General features: G+C 41.3%; 2 protein-coding genes across 4 annotated transcripts in view; one reads left to right on the top strand and one right to left on the bottom strand.

Annotated features, from left to right (window-relative positions):
- The window catches only part of lxn (latexin), an 18,893-nt gene extending 8,533 nt beyond the window's left edge, over nt 1–10,360 (top strand). For all 3 annotated transcript variants that reach the window (XM_058799367.1, XM_058799366.1, XM_058799368.1), the window contains exons 2-7: nt 1,382–1,534; nt 1,610–1,678; nt 4,288–4,465; nt 4,786–4,922; nt 9,885–9,947; nt 10,024–10,360. In XM_058799367.1, the coding sequence (XP_058655350.1) occupies nt 1,394–1,534; nt 1,610–1,678; nt 4,288–4,465; nt 4,786–4,922; nt 9,885–9,947; nt 10,024–10,134 (699 nt within the window). In that variant the 5' untranslated portion in view covers nt 1,382–1,393 and the 3' untranslated portion in view covers nt 10,135–10,360. The remainder of the gene's footprint in view (nt 1–1,381; nt 1,535–1,609; nt 1,679–4,287; nt 4,466–4,785; nt 4,923–9,884; nt 9,948–10,023) is intronic.
- The window catches only part of gfm1 (G elongation factor, mitochondrial 1), a 23,686-nt gene extending 3,884 nt beyond the window's left edge, over nt 1–19,802 (bottom strand). The window contains exons 1-13 of the mRNA XM_058799360.1: nt 19,588–19,802; nt 19,078–19,230; nt 18,825–18,957; nt 17,948–18,152; nt 16,610–16,726; nt 16,369–16,519; nt 15,388–15,542; nt 15,141–15,225; nt 14,932–15,069; nt 13,903–14,004; nt 12,272–12,328; nt 12,061–12,198; nt 11,095–11,177 (exon numbers count right to left, since the gene is read on the bottom strand). Coding sequence (XP_058655343.1) covers nt 11,095–11,177; nt 12,061–12,198; nt 12,272–12,328; nt 13,903–14,004; nt 14,932–15,069; nt 15,141–15,225; nt 15,388–15,542; nt 16,369–16,519; nt 16,610–16,726; nt 17,948–18,152; nt 18,825–18,957; nt 19,078–19,230; nt 19,588–19,662 — 1,592 coding nt within the window. The 5' untranslated portion in view covers nt 19,663–19,802. The remainder of the gene's footprint in view (nt 1–11,094; nt 11,178–12,060; nt 12,199–12,271; nt 12,329–13,902; nt 14,005–14,931; nt 15,070–15,140; nt 15,226–15,387; nt 15,543–16,368; nt 16,520–16,609; nt 16,727–17,947; nt 18,153–18,824; nt 18,958–19,077; nt 19,231–19,587) is intronic.

Genomic DNA, 19,802 nt, shown 5'->3' with positions numbered 1-19,802 from the left:
AATGTTGATCATGTATCGGTCCACCATAACAAACAGTGAATATATCTGTGCTGTTTAATGCATTTGAGACATTGACATGTCTGTTATGCAAGACATGTCAAATGTTAGAAAGTCATGCAAATATATCCGTTTTGCTGTCAGGAGTGAACGAGCGCTGCTCAGCGCATGCGCGCTAAAGACACGGAACGCAAGGGAATCATATTTTGAACAATGTTGGTAACCATATATTCACCAGCAGCCAAACGTTTTTGAACAGTAAGACTTTTAATGTGTTTTTAAAGAAGTCTCTTCTGCTCACCAAGCCTGCATTTATTTGATCCAAAATACAGCAAAAACAGTAACATTTTGAAATATTTTTACTGTTTAAAATAACTGCTTTCTATGTGAATGTGTTAAACTAATTTATTTCTGTGATGCTCAGCTGTATTTTCAGCATCATTACTCCAGTCTTCAGTGTCACATGATCTTCAGAAATCATTCTAATGTGCTTCTCAACAAGCATTTATTATTATTATTATCAATATTTAAAACAGTGGAGTACATTTTTTCAGGATTCTTTGATGAGCAGAAAGATCCAAAGATCAGCATTTATCTGCAATAAAAATGTTTTGTAATATTAAACACTATGCCATTCAAAAGCATGCAGTCAGAATATTTTTTGGGAAAGATAAAGACATTTATAAAGCTACAAAAGATTTCTATTTCAGATAAATGCTGTTCTTCTAAACTTTCTATTCATCAAAGAAACCTGAAAAAAAAGTACTATCAGAATATTAGAATGATTTCGAGTAATGATGCTGGAAATTCAGATTTGAAATCACAGGAATAATTAACATTATAAATTATGTTCAAACAGAAAGCAGTTATTTTAAACAGTAAAACTATTTCAAAATGCTACTGTTTTTGCTGTACTTCGGATCAAATAAATGCAGGCTTTGTGAGAAGAGACTTAAAAATCTTCCCGTTCAGAAACCTGTGACTGCTAGTGTATATATGGTTACCAACATTGTTCAAAATATATTCTTTTGTTTTCAGAAGAAGAAAGCCGCTCACGTTTTTCATCATTTTTATCTTTATAATCATCCCTAATTGCATCACAAACTGTCCAGTGTTTCAGCAGTCAGCTGCGGTGTCCCTTTAAGAGGGCGGGGCTTCTGCACAAAACAGGAAGTGGAAGCCTCATCTCAGTGACTCTGGCTGTAACTGTTACATTCTGAAGATCCCTGCATTTCTTCATCTTTTGTTTGTTCAACTGAAGGTTTCTTCACCACCTCCTTGGCTCTGGCCGTGATCACGTGTTCTTTACACAGTCTGTTGCGTAACAGTGAGTGATAAAGGCTCAGAGTCCAGCGCTCAGGTGTGTTTGTGCTCTGACTCTCAGACGCAGGAGGACATGGCCAGCACTGGAGACCTGGAGCCCACACACTTCCCAGCTCGACGGGCGGCTCAGGTGGCCCTGCATCACCTCAACACCCTTCACGGCTCGCCCTTCCGGGTGTTCGGACTGCAGCAGGTGCACAAGGCCAGCGCGGAGGTGAGTCTGTAGAGACTTCATCCACCGCACCTGTGAGGTGTGTTTGCTAACGCCCGCTAACCCTTGTGTTGACAGGATGTGGCTGCAGGAGGCAGGAAGTACAGCCTGGACTTCTCCGTGACAGACTGGGCCAGTGGCAGTGCGGTACGCTTCTTCACATCCATTACTAGTGTGCTGTAAAACCACTGACCAGCTGACCAGTGCAGAGTCCAGTTTACTGAGCACCTGGTACTGATACTAAACACAGGCTGTTTTAACATTTAATCCTTAAAACCAACTAGTATCTATTTTCACGCTACTAGTACTCATTTTTTATCCACAGAGATTTATACATCATCTGAAAGTTGATAATCTTTCCATTGATGTATGGTTTGTTAGGATCAGACAATATTTGTCTGAGATACAACTATTTGAAAATCTGGAATCTGAGGGTGCAAAAAAATCTAAATATTGAGAAAATCACCTTTAAAGTTGTTCAAATGAAGTTCTTAGCAATGCATATTACTAATCAAAAATGAAGTTTTGATATATTTACGGTAGGAAATTTACAAATTATCTTCATGGAACATGATCTTTACTTAATATCCTAATGATTTTTGGCATAAAAGAGAAATGTAACTTTTTAAAATACACTACTACTTGAATATATATATAATAACTATAGCATCTATTAAGTAGGTACTAATTTCTAACAAAAAGTAATAGTGTTTAATAAATAAATACTAGTATCTAATGAATAATTACTAGTAATATATTAGAAGGGGTGTAGGGGTGGCGGTATGACACATTATTTCACGGTAAAGATATTTCACGATATAGTTATATGTAGTTATTCTGAAACTTGACAAAAAGGGCTTTATATAATAAATATACTCATTTTTCTTTTTTGGTTAAATTTGGTTAACTATTTTTTAAGTAAAAACACACTCAATTTTTTGGATTAACTGCCAACAAACTGATTGATATTAAATGCAACTTGTAAGTGCAATTAAACTTTATTTTAAAATTCCATGTTATTGTTTTACTTCAATCAGTTTATAATATAACTATTTTATATTGAAATATTCTATTTGTAATAAATTACATTTACTTCCTTTTAATTTGTAGGATACTATTAATACTAGTTATAGGGTTTAAATGTGTTCCCTGGTGTCTGCTCGTTACACTGTGTTTTAAGGGGCTTGTTTTGCTCTTTTTGTGATAAAATGCGATCGGATCATTTGAGAGACGTATTGAATCACAGGAGGTTATTATCAGCTGGATCCGATCAGTGTTTGGAGTTAGAAAAATAATACACGCAGTTGCATCCTCAATATTTAGTAATTTAGCCTCAGATACAGGATTACATATCGCTTCATTAACAAGCCGGTTGTTCATTACCACGGCAACCGCTTGTGCATCCACGTCGAACGTGATTCAGGTGTGTAAAAATGAACTGTACACGTAAGAGGCGGAAAGGTACCGATAACTATACATTTAAGTGTATTTCATGTTAATTTCAGCATTTACTAATGCATTATTAAAATCAACAGTTGTGTTTAACATTAGTTAATGCACTGAACTAACAGTACTGCATAAATAGTGTAATAAATGTGTTGATCATTGTTTGTTCATGTTAGCTAATGCATTAATTTTAACAAATGACACCTTATTTTAAAGCGTTACTGAAATAGTAACAATTATTATTACTATCAGCAGACCGTGAATAAAAGCTCAGAGGAGTCTTTCAGCAGTATTGCGGACATGTTAAACGTTACTGTAGTGATTTATGCAAGTCTGTTATGTAACATGCATGTTGCATTAATCAAAAATATCCCGTCATTGGCTAATTAAGTGCTTTCCATCATTTTAACATAACAAATAATGTACTTTTTGCAAGCTTTAGAAACATGCCTGAAATACAGATGTGTTTGTGATACCAATGTCACATCAGAAAAAAAGTGTTACATTAATTTCCTGACGGATACAAATAGAGCATGACAGAAAATGAGCAACTTGTTCAGTCAAAAGGGTGGATCAGGATTATTTGTAGCATAACCCTATGATTTAAAATTATTTATTTCAGTCTTTTTGAGAGGCGGCTCCTCAGACTGAAGAGCCTCAAGGAGGATATTCTCCACATGTTTCTGAATACAAGTTTAATATGTACAGGGGTGCACATAAGCGGTGCAAACTGTACTGTATATGATTTCTATCCAAACTGAAAGCATAAGTCCAGGCTACCCGCTGCCGTTTTCAAAGCAAAATGCAAAACTGTGACATTTCAATCGGCGGCGCTAAACCCAGAACCGCATATACTTACTTGCCGGCAACCCGCCAAAATAAAAGCTTGCCGATTCAAAGCTTGAAAGAAGAAAAAAAAAAAAAAAAGGGTAAATATTAGCATTTTAGATTTAGGTTTACTATAAAATAATTGCATTTGTATTTTTTATTATTATTTTCTTTTTTATATAATAGTATTATCACACTTTACTATTTTACACAAAGTGCAATAATAATCACTCTTATTAATTTATTTTGTATAGTTATATTTAATGGGTCACACTATGCTGCAGTGTGAGGACCAAACCAAATCTCCAGGTTCTCTTATGAGGACAGGGCTGGAAAACTAATGTGCACCTCTGAATATGTAGAATTTACAGCATTAAAGCTGCCGAAGTTTTTTTGAATATTAAAAAGGATTCTCTGATAAATAGAAAGTTTGAAAGCAGCAGCAAATCTGACTTTGGATGGGTGACGTGTGTGTGTGTCAGGGCCCGGCGCTGCGGTGCTCGGCCGAGGTGATGTTCCCCAGGACGCAGCAGCACAGTGGTCCTGAGGTGCAGCTGCGCTGTGAGGCCCTGCAGCAGGTCAGCAGCACAGCCGAGGAACACGCTTTCTACCAGAAATACGTCACGCCCGACAGCGCCGTCTCCGCACAACACTTACCAGGTCTGACCAACACTAACACACCTACAGTGTGCGCATAATTTGTGGCTCATTTTATCTGTAAAACAAAACCTGCCTAATAAATCTGCACACCTGAATATAAGACATTTTTCACTTCCAGCCTTCATGAACAATTATATATCACTTATGAATGATTCAGTACAAAAACAATAGTAGTTATTAGATTGATGTGGTTTGGAATTGGTAAAATGTGCTTAAAAAAAAAAAAGTTATGATCATAATAATTATGCACGCACTGTACACCTGACACCACAGTCCCACAATGCACTGCAGCAGCCTCTCTCTCTCTGTGGTGTGTGCAGACAGCTACGGTAACATGAGCGAGGACATGCAGCCGTTCTGGCGTCTGGCTCGCGTGGCCGCGTCCTTCATCATGCTCCGAGAGTCCAGTGAGAACACGGAGTTCAACATGGTTCAGGTGGCCAGCATCACACAGCAGGTCAGTGCAGATGCTACGCTCAAACACACTCGCTCAGACTCAACCAACCACTGATCCACACACACTCGCTCGGACTCAACCAACCACTGATCCAAACACACTCGCCCAGACTCAACCAACCACTGATCCAAACACACTCGCCCAGACTCAACCAACCACTGATCCAAACACACTCGCCTGGACTCAACCAACCACTGATCCACACACACTCGCCCGGACTCAACCAACCACTGATCCACACACCGCCCGGACTCAACCAACCACTGATCCACACACACTCGCCGGACTCAACCAACCACTGATCCACACACACCGCCCGGACTCAACCAACCACTGATCCAAACACACCGCCCGGACTCAACCAACCACTGATCCACACACACTCGCTCGGACTCAACCAACCACTGATCCACACACACTCGCCTGGACTCAACCAACCACTGATCCACACACACTCGCTCGGACTCAACCAACCACTGATCCAAACACACTCGCCGGACTCAACCAACCACTGATCCAAACACACTCGCCTGGACTCAACCAACCACTGATCCACACACACGCCGGACTCAACCAACCACTGATCCAAACACACTCGCCTGGACTCAACCAACCACTGATCCACACACACCGCCGGACTCAACCAACCACTGATCCACACACACTCGCCGGACTCAACCAACCACTGATCCAAACACACTCGCCGGACTCAACCAACCACTGATCCAGACACACTCGCCGGACTCAACCAACCACTGATCCAAACACACTCCGGACTCAACCAACCACTGATCCAAACACACTCGCCTGGACTCAACCAACCACTGATCCACACACACTCGCCGGACTCAACCAACCACTGATCCAAACACACTCGCCGGACTCAACCAACCACTGATCCACACACTCGCCGGACTCAACCAACCACTGATCCAAACACACTCGCCGGACTCAACCAACCACTGATCCAAACACACTCGCCGGACTCAACCAACCACTGATCCACACACACGCCGGACTCAACCAACCACTGATCCACACACACTCGCCGGACTCAACCAACCACTGATCCAAACACACCGCCCAGACTCAACCAACCACTGATCCAAACACACTCGCCTGGACTCAACCAACCACTGATCCACACACACCGCTCGGACTCAACCAACCACTGATCCACACACACTCGCCTGGACTCAACCAACCACTGATCCACACACACTCGCCGACTCAACCAACCACTGATCCAAACACACTCGCCGGACTCAACCAACCACTGATCCAAACACACTCGCCTGGACTCAACCAACCACTGATCCACACACACCGCCGGACTCAACCAACCACTGATCCAAACACACTCGCCTGGACTCAACCAACCACTGATCCACACACACTCGCCGGACTCAACCAACCACTGATCCACACACACTCGCCCGGACTCAACCAACCACTGATCCAAACACACCGCCGGACTCAACCAACCACTGATCCAGACACACTCGCCCGGACTCAACCAACCACTGATCCAAACACACTCGCCCGGACTCAACCAACCACTGATCCAAACACACTCGCCTGGACTCAACCAACCACTGATCCACACACACTCGCCGACTCAACCAACCACTGATCCAAACACACTCGCCGGACTCAACCAACCACTGATCCACACACTCGCCGGACTCAACCAACCACTGATCCAAACACACTCGCCCGGACTCAACCAACCACTGATCCAAACACACTCGCCTGGACTCAACCAACCACTGATCCACACACACCGCCGGACTCAACCAACCACTGATCCACACACACTCGCCCGGACTCAACCAACCACTGATCCACACACACTCGCCCGGACTCAACCAACCACTGATCCACACACACCGCCTGGACTCAACCAACCACTGATCCAAACACACTCGCCTCGGACTCAACCAACCACTGATCCACACACACTCGCCCGGACTCAACCAACCACTGATCCACACACACTCGCCCGGACTCAACCAACCACTGATCCACACACACTCGCCCGGACTCAACCAACCACTGATCCACACACACTCGCCCGGACTCAACCAACCACTGATCCAGACACACTCGCTCGGACTCAACCAACCACTGATCCAGACACACTCGCACGGACTCAACCAACCAGTGATCCACACACACTCGCCCGGACTCAACCAACCACTGATCCAGACACACTCGCCCGGACTCAACCAACCACTGATCCAGACACACTCGCCCGGACTCAACCAACCACTGATCCAGACACACTCGCCCGGACTCAACCAACCACTGATCCAGACACACTCGCCCGGACTCAACCAACCACTGATCCACACACACCGGACTCAACCAACCACTGATCCACACACACACTCGCCGGACTCAACCAACCACTGATCCACACACACTCGGACTCAACCAACCACTGATCCAAACACACCGCCCGGACTCAACCAACCACTGATCCACACACACTCGCCCGGACTCAACCAACCAGTGATCCACACACACCGCCTGGACTCAACCAACCACTGATCCAGACACACACTCGCCGGACTCAACCAACCACTGATCCAGACACACCGCCCGGACTCAACCAACCACTGATCCACACACGCCCGGACTCAACCAACCACTGATCCAGACACACTCGCCCGGACTCAACCAACCACTGATCCACACACACTCGCCCGGACTCAACCAACCACTGATCCAGACACACTCGCCGGACTCAACCAACCACTGATCCAGACACACCGCCCGGACTCAACCAACCACTGATCCACACACACTCGCCCGGACTCAACCAACCACTGATCCACACACACCGCCCGGACTCAACCAACCACTGATCCACACACACCGCCGGACTCAACCAACCACTGATCCACACACACCGCCCGGACTCAACCAACCACTGATCCAAACACACTGCCCGGACTCAACCAACCACTGATCCAAACACACCGCCCGGACTCAACCAACCACTGATCCACACACACCGCCGGACTCAACCAACCACTGATCCAGACACACTCGCCCGGACTCAACCAACCACTGATCCAAACACACTCACCCGGACTCAACCAACCACTGATCCAAACACACTCACCCGGACTCAACCAACCACTGATCCAAACACACTCGCCCGGACTCAACCAACCACTGATCCACACACACTCGCCCGGACTCAACCAACCACTGATCCAAACACACTCGCCCGGACTCAACCAACCACTGATCCAAACACACTCGCCCGGACTCAACCAACCACTGATCCAGACACACTCGCCCGGACTCAACCAACCACTGATCCAAACACACTCACCGGACTCAACCAACCACTGATCCAGACACACTCGCCCGGACTCAACCAACCACTGATCCAAACACACTCACCGGACTCAACCAACCACTGATCCACACACACTCACCCGGACTCAACCAACCACTGATCCACACACACACTCGCCGGACTCAACCAACCACTGATCCACACACACTCACCCGGACTCAACCAACCACTGATCCACACACACTCGCCCGGACTCAACCAACCACTGATCCAAACACACTCGCCGGACTCAACCAACCACTGATCCACACACACTCGCCCGGACTCAACCAACCAGTGATCCACACACACGCCCGGACTCAACCAACCACTGATTCACACACACTCGCCCGGACTCAACCAACCACTGATCCAAACACACTCGCCCGGACTCAACCAACCACTGATCCACACACACTCGCCCGGACTCAACCAACCACTGATCCAAACACACTCGCCCGGACTCAACCAACCACTGATCCACACACACTCGCCCGGACTCAACCAACCACTGATCCACACACACTCGCCCGGACTCAACCAACCACTGATCCAAACACACGCAGAGACGGCTGATGTCTGGACACGCCGAGTGAGTTCCTCATCTACAGGCTTCTGGGTAGATGCCCAAAAATCACTTGATGTAGAGGAGTATTATTTATATCTACATAATATTTAGTTTTTTTAGTGGCTAGTGAAGGAGAATCATCATCATGTGTTATTTTAATATCATAAAGATTTATCATTAAGATTTTATTTTTTAGTGTTTTGAATGAGTTTTTATTAGTGCTGTCAAACAATTAATCATCGCATTCAAAATAAGTTTTTGTTTACAATGTGTGTGTGCACTGTGTATATATAAATACACACACATAGTATATATTTTGTAAATATTTACATGTATATACACGTATTTATTATATATAAATTTATTTAATATATAAACAACATTTTTCTTAAATATATAGAAGCATGTTTGTATTTATATATACACAATAAATATACACAGTATACACATTATGTAAACAAACTTTTTATTTTGGATGCGATTAATCGCTTGACAGCACTAGCTTTTATTTTTGTATTTTCGGTTTTAGTTAAAGTTTTAGTATTTGCATGTTTTTGTCATTTTATTAGTTTTATTTAGTTTATATTAGGGATGCACATTGGTGTTGGCCAGGTATGGGTTGCCAGGTCCACAGTTTTCGCTTCACAAAACATTCGGTGCATCTGTAACACGCCTCCAGTCTAATTATCACAACAAGCTTTGTGCTTTGTATAAGAAACACTCTCAGCTTTCAAATCCTAAAATAAATACCGTTTTGATGCAGTTTTTTGAGGCGTGACAGATCACTGTAGCAGCTTCAGTTCAAACAAGAGCCTCTTCCACTTTAACACAAGTTATAGCATGAAATAAACATGAACAAAGCTGTTAAATTAAACAAATAAACTTATGTCTCATGTCATGGATGAATCAGTGTTTCAACTGAAAGAAAGACGTCAATAAAACAGTTTTTGATCAATGTGTCACTTAACATCCTTTTTATTGGAGTATGATTAATATTGTCTAAATAATAATCTGTACTGAAGAATGCTGTCATGTGTCTCAGGAGTCGAGCGAGAAGCAGCTGATGCTGGACTATGTGGTTCTTCTTCATGACCTTCCCTCTCAGGTAACCCACAAACACAACTCATCGCACGCGGACACTAACAGAAGCAGAGGATCACGTGTGTGTGTGTGTTTTGTAGGAGATCGTTCAGTGGAAGCTGCTGGTGTCCTGGTCTCCAGACAGAGGCGTCAGGGTCCTGCAGACGGAGTGGCAGCCCAGATGCCCTCACGCCACCAAACCACCCAACTAACCCCGAGCTAAACCTGAGCTAAACCTGTGCCAGACCAATAAAACCAGACCAACACAGCAGCTGCAGTGTGTGTTCAGCGTTCCCACCGCGCTCACCTCAGAGTCTGACTCGAGAAAACCAGCGCTCACCAAATCAGTGCCTCTTTAGAATGATTGATAGCTTTTGTTCATATTTTGAATTCGATTTCATTGTAATATTTTAATGACGTTAAAGTTTTAGTAATTTTGTTGTTTTTGTCATTTTTATTAGGTGACAAAATATTTTAAAAGAAAACAAATCTGACTTTAAATTTCTTTATCTATAGATATTTATATATCTAAACATTTAATTTACTGTAAAGAAAAAATATGTATGATATTTAAAATTATGAAATATTTAAAGTGGTATTGTTTAACTTTTTGGGGGGGAGGGGGTTAATTCCTTTTAATTGAGAGTTTTATATATATATATATATATATATACACACACACACATTTCAATTTTAGTTAATGTTTTAGTAATGTGTGTTTTTTTTTTTTTATATGTCTATATAGTTTTTATTAAGTTTTAGTTTATTTTGTTTTAGGTATTTTAGTACATTAGGTTAAATCAAATGATAATGAGAAATGTTGCCTTTGCAACTAGCTGTAATTACATTTTTTTTTTTTTTGGCTTTTGCAAAATAATGACAAAATCTGCATTTCAATTCAAATCATAGAGTCTCTCACTTCAGTCTCCGCCAATATACATCCCCCTGCACTTCAGCTTCTCTGTCCAATCAGACGCTCTCTAGACTCTGCGGCGTCCCGCCCCCTGCACTATACATACACACTGAAGCTGCGGCTGAGCTCAGAGGCAGTGTTGTCTGTATGGTGAACGTGTTTCTGGTTGTAGATAGCGTTAGGATGAGCTCAAGCACCGAGGGTGCATACAGATGTGTTAGGAGTGTGTTTTCCTGATGTGTGTAAACGCAGGACTTACGGCACAGCGCTGGTCACCGTCTCTCTGAAGGCCACTTTGGGTTTGCCCATCACACACGGACAGTTATATTCCCTCTCCATCCTCTGAAACACAGTTATTAAGACCAGTGTTCATTTTGACAGCAAACTGTGATGTAGTCATAGTCTCCTGACTAAAATGCTATTTAGTTTTAGTCATCTGAATTGTTTTTAGTTTCAGTCGGCTAAAATCTAATGGGTTTAGTTACAGTGTTTGAGTTACAGGTTTGATATTAAGGTTTATCATCATGATAAACACAGATTTTACTGCGGTGACACACAACATGCCTTTATATTAAAATTAAATGAAACCACTTCTCATAAAGACAGCAACATGGTGTTCTTTTCAATGAAATACCAATGGTTTTATAGCCTAATTATGCATTTAATATAACAAATTGTTTACCATATTCTTCATTCTTTCAAGCAGACATATATATTTAGATTAATCTTTATTAGGGCTATTAAAGTGATTCAGTCAAGAGCAGTGAGTGATTTTCTCGCTTTCTTTTGTTGCTTGATTAACATCAATGACTCGGACAATAGCAACTAAATTAGGCTTCTGTCCCTTTAAACCTGAATGCAATGATACACGTTCTCCCTACCGTTTGCGTTCACTTAAGTTTGCGAAACGACGTGAATACTCGTCAAAACGGACAATTCGACATCATTTTGTGTGTATTTCTCGTTCATGCGACACGAAAGAGTAACGTTACCCGTGCGCTGCTTCTGCCTGCGCTCAGAAAACCAGACCGGATCGAGTTCTCTCTCGCGTCGTCAGATTAGTCTGCTCTTCTCTTACTCACACATATTGACATTTTTGAATGTTTTATGAGACGTGCAGCAAGTGAATGTTAGCTTATGATACAGTTCAGAACAAGTGTTTGTTCAAATGAACCCTGATTGAGATGTGTGTGACTGCACAGAGAGCCGGAGATGACCCCTGTACCTGCGAGTAGATCTCCAGATGCAGCTCGCCCATGCCGGAGATCACGGTCTCCTTACTCTCCGTGTCGAAGTGCACTCTAAACGTGGGATCTTCTCTGGTGAAGCGATTGATTCCCTTGGAGAACTTGTCAGTGTCGTTCTGAGGGACAGAGCAGCGTTAGTCTCTGCCTGATGGTTCATCTGAGAGAGAGCAGTGTGTGTGATTCTGGTACCTTATTAGAGGGCCGTATGGCCATGGAGATCACCGGATCAGGAACGTGAATGGATTCCTGAGAATACACATTATTAAGATCATTACACAGATATTGGACACGTTCACTGATTTAAATCAGTATTGCAACACCAAAACAACTACCAAGATGTTTACTGCACACTTGGTTTAATTGAGTTCTCAGTCAGGGTTATTACAGTTAACTAAAACTAACATTAAACCCATTAAAAACTACGTTCATTATTTTAAATTAGTGCTGTCAAACGATTAATCGCATCCAAAATAAAAGTTTTTGTTTACATAATATGTGTGTGTGTACTGTGTATATTTATTATGTATATATACACATACACACATGCATGTATATATTTAAGAAAAATGTTATGTTTATATTTATATATAATATAAATTATATGAATATAAATAATATATACACATGTAAATACATGTCAATATTTTCTAAATATATACTATTTGTGTGTGTATTTATATATACATAAATGTGCACAGTGTGCACACATATTTTGTAAAGAAAAACTTTTATTTTGGATGCAATTAATCGTGATTAATCGTTTAACAGCACTACTTTAAATAAAATAAATGTTAACTGAAATAAAATAAAAAATATTATATATATATATAAAATCACCTAGTTGCCCAGGTCTCATTTAGTTTCACTTGATGTACTAAACTGAAATAAAAATGAATAAAAACTAATATATGTATAAATAAAACAAAACCCAAACACTACTAAAAATGACATAAACACAACAAAAAGACTACAACTTCACAAATAAAATTAAAAAGGAAAAATATAAAAACTGATTCAAAATATTAAACTTTTTCTTTTTAATTTTTCCTCTGAATTTGGCTCAAATTCGGACAAAACAGAGTGTGAAAATTAATACTAAATCAATCATAAGTCTAACATGACTAACTTAATGAAAATTTTTACTTTTTTGTTTGTATATGAATCTGATATTCAAATGACTGGGTTCAGTGAGATTTTTATTATTATTTAAGAGTTATTAAAGAAATTAATGTTTACTTAGCGATTACGCATTACACTGATCAAACTACACATTAATGATGTTACAAAAGATTATATTTCAAATAAATGCTGTTGTTTTGAACTTTCTGTTAATCTGTGAATCCTGAAAAATAAAATGCATCACAGTTTCCACAAAAAATATTGTGCAGCACAACTGTTTTCAACATTGATGATAGTCAGTAATGTTTCTTGAGCAGCAAATCAGCATATTAGAATGATTTCTGAGGATCATGTGACACTGAAGACTGCAGTAATGATGCTGAAAATACAGCTGCGCATCACAGAAATAAATTACAAATAATTTGGGGTCAGATAGTTTTTTTTTTTTTTTTTTTTTTTAAAGATGTCTCTTCTGCTCATCAAGGCTGCATTTATTTGAACAAAAATGCAGTAAAAATTGTGAAATATTATTAGAATTTAAAACAGCAGTTTTCTATGTGAATCTGTTAATCTAGCACATATCCACGCATATATAGATAAAATGTGCTTAACTGCCATGAAATCAATGCAAAACAAATTTCAAGTCTTTAAAATGTGCTTCATAAGTTTAGTGAGGCTGGTTGTTGATGTTGGTTACACACCATGGAGAGGTTGGCGTTAGTGCGGGCGGTGAAGGTGTCTCCGCTGGCGCAGTCGATGCCGAACAGAGCGCAGATATCGCCCGCATACACCACCTCCACGTCCTGAAGAGCACACACACACACACACACACACACACACACACACTCCGGTTCCCACACCTTCAACTTCAAATTCAAGGACTTAATGTGCGGACACATCTCAAGCGAGAGCGAGGTTACATCGTGTTCTCTTGTAAGATACATTGTTACATATGTGTCAAACACAACTATGCAAAAAAGCTTTTTTGTTTTTTTGGCCATATGACATTTGATATTCTATTTGTCGTATTTCTGTTTTGCATTAAACAAGAATATTCTGTACATACTATACTGTATTCTAAAATAATCTGATATTAACTTTTGCATGGATTTTATTGAAAAGAGCTTAGGCTCATGTAACCAGAAGTTTTAAGATATATGAATATGCTTTTAAGTTTTTCTTGCCTCATGGCTTTACATGATCTTAACAAGCAAAGCAATTCAACATTACATTAAATAAAATATTTGTGCTACAGATTATCGTAAATGTTTTATGCTTTTTTAACACAACATACAGTCATTGACAGTGAAATAACACAGTAGCGGAATGTGGATTTTTTTTGCACAAAATGAATTCAATCACTTTAAAGGACCTGTATCTATGTATGTTTATTATCAAAAACGTTCCAGGGCCTTGAAATGTTTTGTTTTGTCAGATTCACAAACTTTCAAGGACCCGTGGGAACCCTGACACTTCAATTCAATTCAAGTTTATTTGTATAGCGCTTTACAAAAATATAAAGTTTCTACATTATAGTAGCAGCTTATCAGTAGTGACTAGTTGTCAAGTCCATATGGCAGAAATGTACAGTAAAAATCATGCAGTAGTTACTTAATGACATACATTAAACACTATTAACAGCAGTGTTGCGATCAAACTTATAGCAAAAATGTGACCCTGGACCACAAAACCAGTCATAAGGGTCAGTCTTTGCAGCAGATGCGTCTCACCTGTAACTGATCGGCGTGGAGCCGCACCAGTCTCTGGACCCTCACCCTCTTCCCCGAGCGGGTGTTGTGGATGTACTCGGTCTTCCTCAAACAGCCCTGATACACACGCATGTACGTCAGCTGCCCGAAGCGCCCGGCCTGCACACACGCCGCAGATCAGACACCGCTGAGAGACCGAACACTGAGACTCACGGTACACAGCTCCTCACCTCCAGCTTGAAGGCCAGGCCGACGAACGGATGCGAGTCGTCTCTCGTGGGGTCCATCAGAATCTTCGAACCGTCACTAGATTCCCTGAAATGGGAAAACAAGCTTAATCGCCATTAAATTAGCTACAACAGTGCACGGTTGAGAAGTTTTTCATGTAAGGATAAGTAAATAACAGATTTTTCACTTCTAGGTAGGGCTGCGCGATATGGAGAAAAAAAAATAAATCTTGATCTTGATCAGACTCACTGCTCGTTGAGGATGGCGTAGTTCTGGACTTCAGTGGGGTTGGGCAGATACTCCAGAACAGCGTCCAGCAGCGGCTGAACTCCTTTATTCTTCAGCGCGCTGCCCACCAGAACAGGAGTGAACACTCGCTGGACAGTCGCCCTGCGCACAGCCGCCTGAAACCACGGAGAAACACTTCAAGAGTTCAGATAAACTCATCTCCATCTGGACGGCCTGAGGATGAGTGTGTTTCTTCATCAGGTTTGTAGAAATGTGTCTCTGCATCAGTGTCTCAGCAATGGATGCTCTGCAGTGAATGGGTGCCGTCAGAATGAGAGTCTGATAAAAACATCACAATAATCCACACCACTCCAGTCCATCAGTTAACATCTGGAGAAGACAAAAGCTGAAACACATCCAGCATTAAATCATTTGGACTCATTCTGACGGCACCCATTCACTGCAGAGCATCCATTGCTGAGACACTGATGCAGAGACACATTTCTACAAACCTGATGAAGAAACAAACTCATCCTGATCTCAGATGATCCTGAGATATTCCTTTAACAGTCAACAACATACAGGAATAGAAACAATAACAATTACATTAAGAAGTTAATATAAAAACTGCCTTATGAATAATTTAAATGTTTATTATATACAACTTAGTTTTTATTTGAGTGTTGGTTAAATATATAAATTAATGAATAGTTTATTTATTTTTTAGCTAAATGAAAACTTTAATTTTGCGGATTTGATAAAACAATAATTTTGGTGCATTACTATTAAAATATACTTTATTTTCAATCAACACTTCCGTGTATTGACTGAAATAAGTTCAACGTAATAATGTAAACTGATCTAATAATATAAACTGGAAGATTATACCCAGTATTTCTGCATGCTGAGCATAGTGACATGCTAACATTAAATTATTCAATAAACTGTGACTGACGTGGAATATAATTGTGAGCTGCAGATAACTGAACAGCAGGTGAAGACCTTGATATCGTGCACAGTGGGCACTCTCTCCTCCAGGAACATCTCTCCCAGCGTCTCGTCGGCGTTCGCCACACACTCCACCAGCTCCTGCCTGCGGTCGGCCGCCTCGACGCGCATCTCCGCCGGGATCTCATCGAAACGAATGCTCTGCCTGCGAGAGAAACCACGAGCACATGGAGACGAGAGCAGAGGACACTGATATAAAGAGCTACAGAGACTGAAGCATCAGGCCACGCTTTACCCGAAAGGGCCCTCGAAGAAGATGCTGCGCTCCTCGATCAGATCAACGATCCCTCGCAGATTTCCTTCCAGACCGATCGGGATGTTGACAAACGCTGCATTATGATTCAGTTTAGTCCTGAAAAATAAATAAATAAAAAAATTACATGCATAATAAAATTAGCACTAATATATATATATATATATATAAAAAAAATTTAATTTATAATTATAAGTTAGTTATAATCAATATATAAAATATTATGTAATATATGTGACCCTGGACCACAAAACCAGTCATAAGAGTCAATTTTTGGAAATTCAGATTTATACATTATCTGAAAGCTAATAAATAAGCTTGTTATGATCGGACAATATTTGGCTGAGATACAACTATTTGAAAATCTGGAATCTGAGGGTGCAAAAAAATCTAAATATTGAGAAAATCGCTTTTAGAATTCTTCAAATGAAGTTCTTAGCAATGCATATTACTAATCAAAAATTAAGTTTTGATATATTTACAGTAGGAAATTTACAAAATATCTTCATGGAACATGATCTTTATTTAATATCCTAATGATTTTTGGCATAAAAGAAAAATTGATAATTTTGACCCATACAGTGTGTTGCTGTCTATTGCTACAAATATACCTTATGACTGCAGGCTCACATACATATATAAAAATATATAATAAATGCAAAAAAAATGTACATATAAAATATATTGTTATAATATATTAAATATGAAATAAAATATTATAAAAATATATTTTTATAATAGTAAAAATTTGCACACTAATATATTAAATATGAAATTAAATATATATAGTATTTTAAAATATGGCACACAGAGAGTCTAACCCTTATCCATCTGATGACTGCTGAAGTAAAAGGATAGTTCACCTTAAAATGCACATTGCATCTTCGTTTATTCACTCTCATGTTGTTCAAACCCAAGATTTGTGTTCATCTTCAGAACAGAAATTAAGATATTTTAATGAAACCAGTGAGGTTTGTTTTCGTGCATCAAGCGAACACATTTAAGCTTCCGTTTGCAATATCTGATGTGCTATGATCACGTGTTGATCATTGCTTAGAAGTGAATAAAAGCCTACATTAAATCTGTACATCATCTAAACTAAAGCAATTGTGTCTCTACAGCCTCGAATTAAACCACTCTATTCATATGGATTACGTCTCTATGCATGCATTATAGTTTTCATTGCATGGATTTTCAATAGAGGACCAGAAATCTCTTCGATTTCATCATGTTTTTGGGTAAACTATTCCTTTAAGCACTTTCCTACACAGTTAAAAGCACACCCAATGTTGATGAAGCTGAAGCGTGTGGAGGCCTGACCTGAGCTGCTGCAGCGCTCGGCTGGGGTTGGCGCCCTGTCGGTCCAGTTTGTTGATGAAGGTGAGGAAGGGCACGGTGTAGCGCTTCATCTGCCGGTTGACGGTCATGGTCTGACACTGCACTCCTCCGACGGCACACAGCACCAGCACAGCCCCGTCTAACACTCGCAGAGACCGCTCCACCTCGATCGTGAAGTCCACGTGACCTGCCGAGCGATCAGAGCATGATCCTGCACGCTGCGCACTAGACACGGCCCGAGCACATCTGACCGCACGCAGTATACACTATACTTCAACATGGAGTGAGCTGTGAATGTGTGGCTTCAGATTCACTCGAAGCACATAAGTGCTGCAAATAGTAAAACAATGCATTTATGAATATGATAATATGATAACAAATACCTGTTTGCAAAATCAAAAAGCATAATGGACTATTTTTGCACAGCTAAAGCAACTGGAAGCGAATGGCACTGAAAGCTTCACACATTCATGTTACAAAGACCCCCGCTGCTCCTACGTTAAACACAAGCTGGATGCAAGCATAACCGCAGTGCATCACATGACTCCGTCACTGAATTCATCATTATTATAGACTCATATTTGAGTTACAAACGTCTTAATGCTGGATGTGTTTCAGCTTTTGTCTTCTCCAGATGTTAACTGATGGACTGGAGTGCTGTGGATTATTGTGATGTTTTGATCAGCTCTCATTCTGACGGCACCCATTCACTGCAGATGTGATTTCTTTAACATTACTGGAAGAATGTTTTGTTGATAACTTAGGTAGAATGCTTCTGGTTAGCTGGGAGTATGTTATCTGATGTATTGTCCCAGCATGACCCCTGTTTCTCAGTGCTGGAGGCTCATGGGATTGTTACCTGGTGTGTCGATGATGTTGATGTTGTGATCTTTCCACATGGTGTATGTGGCAGCGGACTGGATAGTGATTCCTCTCTGTCTCTCCAACTCCATCGAGTCCATGATCGCTCCCACTCCATCCTTCCCTCTCACCTGAGACACACACACACAGAGAGAGAGACACACACACACACACACACACACATCAGTGAGCTGCGTCCCTGGACAGCACTGGTTTGAGAGCAGGACAGAAAGAGCCCATGTGTCGCTGACCTCGTGCATCTCTGCTATTCTGCCGGTGTAGTAGAGCACTCTCTCGGTGAGCGTGGTCTTCCCGGAGTCGATGTGCGCCGAGATACCGATGTTCCGGATCCGCTCGTTCGGTGTGAAGCCATCCGAGAACCGGCGACAGCTGCTGATCAGCACCTGACACACACACAGAGAGAGAGAGAGAGAGAGCGAGAGAGAGATCAGAGAGACATCATACATACACACAGACACAGACACACACACACAGAGAGAGAGAGAGATCAGAGAGACATCATACAGACAGACACACACATATAACGCTGCTGAATGTGTGACAGAAACACACACACACACAGAGATCAGAGAGACATCATACATACAGACAGACAGACAGACAGACACAGACAGACAGACAGACACACACACACACACACACACACACACACACACACACACACACACACACACACACACACACACATATATATATATATATATATATATAACGCTGCTGAATGTGTGACAGAAACACACCTGTGTTAGCGCGACGCGTCCCGGTTTGTGTAGATGCCGTTGAGTTAAGGCTGATGCTGCTCTCAGAAGCCGCATTGTGAGCTGCTGTAAGTGTGTGTGTGTGTGTGTGTGTGTGTGTGTGTGTTAGTTTACTCTGGTGTCACACACGCGAGCTCAAAGTCACGCCGACCGGCTGCTTGCGAAACAGCTTCCTGTTCTACGGTGAGGCGCGAGGG

This window comes from Onychostoma macrolepis, chromosome 15 (genome assembly GCF_012432095.1).
Source record: "Onychostoma macrolepis isolate SWU-2019 chromosome 15, ASM1243209v1, whole genome shotgun sequence".
NCBI classification, from domain to species: Eukaryota; Metazoa; Chordata; class Actinopteri; order Cypriniformes; family Cyprinidae; genus Onychostoma; species Onychostoma macrolepis.
Note: the sequence above shows the minus strand (reverse complement) of the source record. Positions and strands in the feature narration are given on the sequence as shown.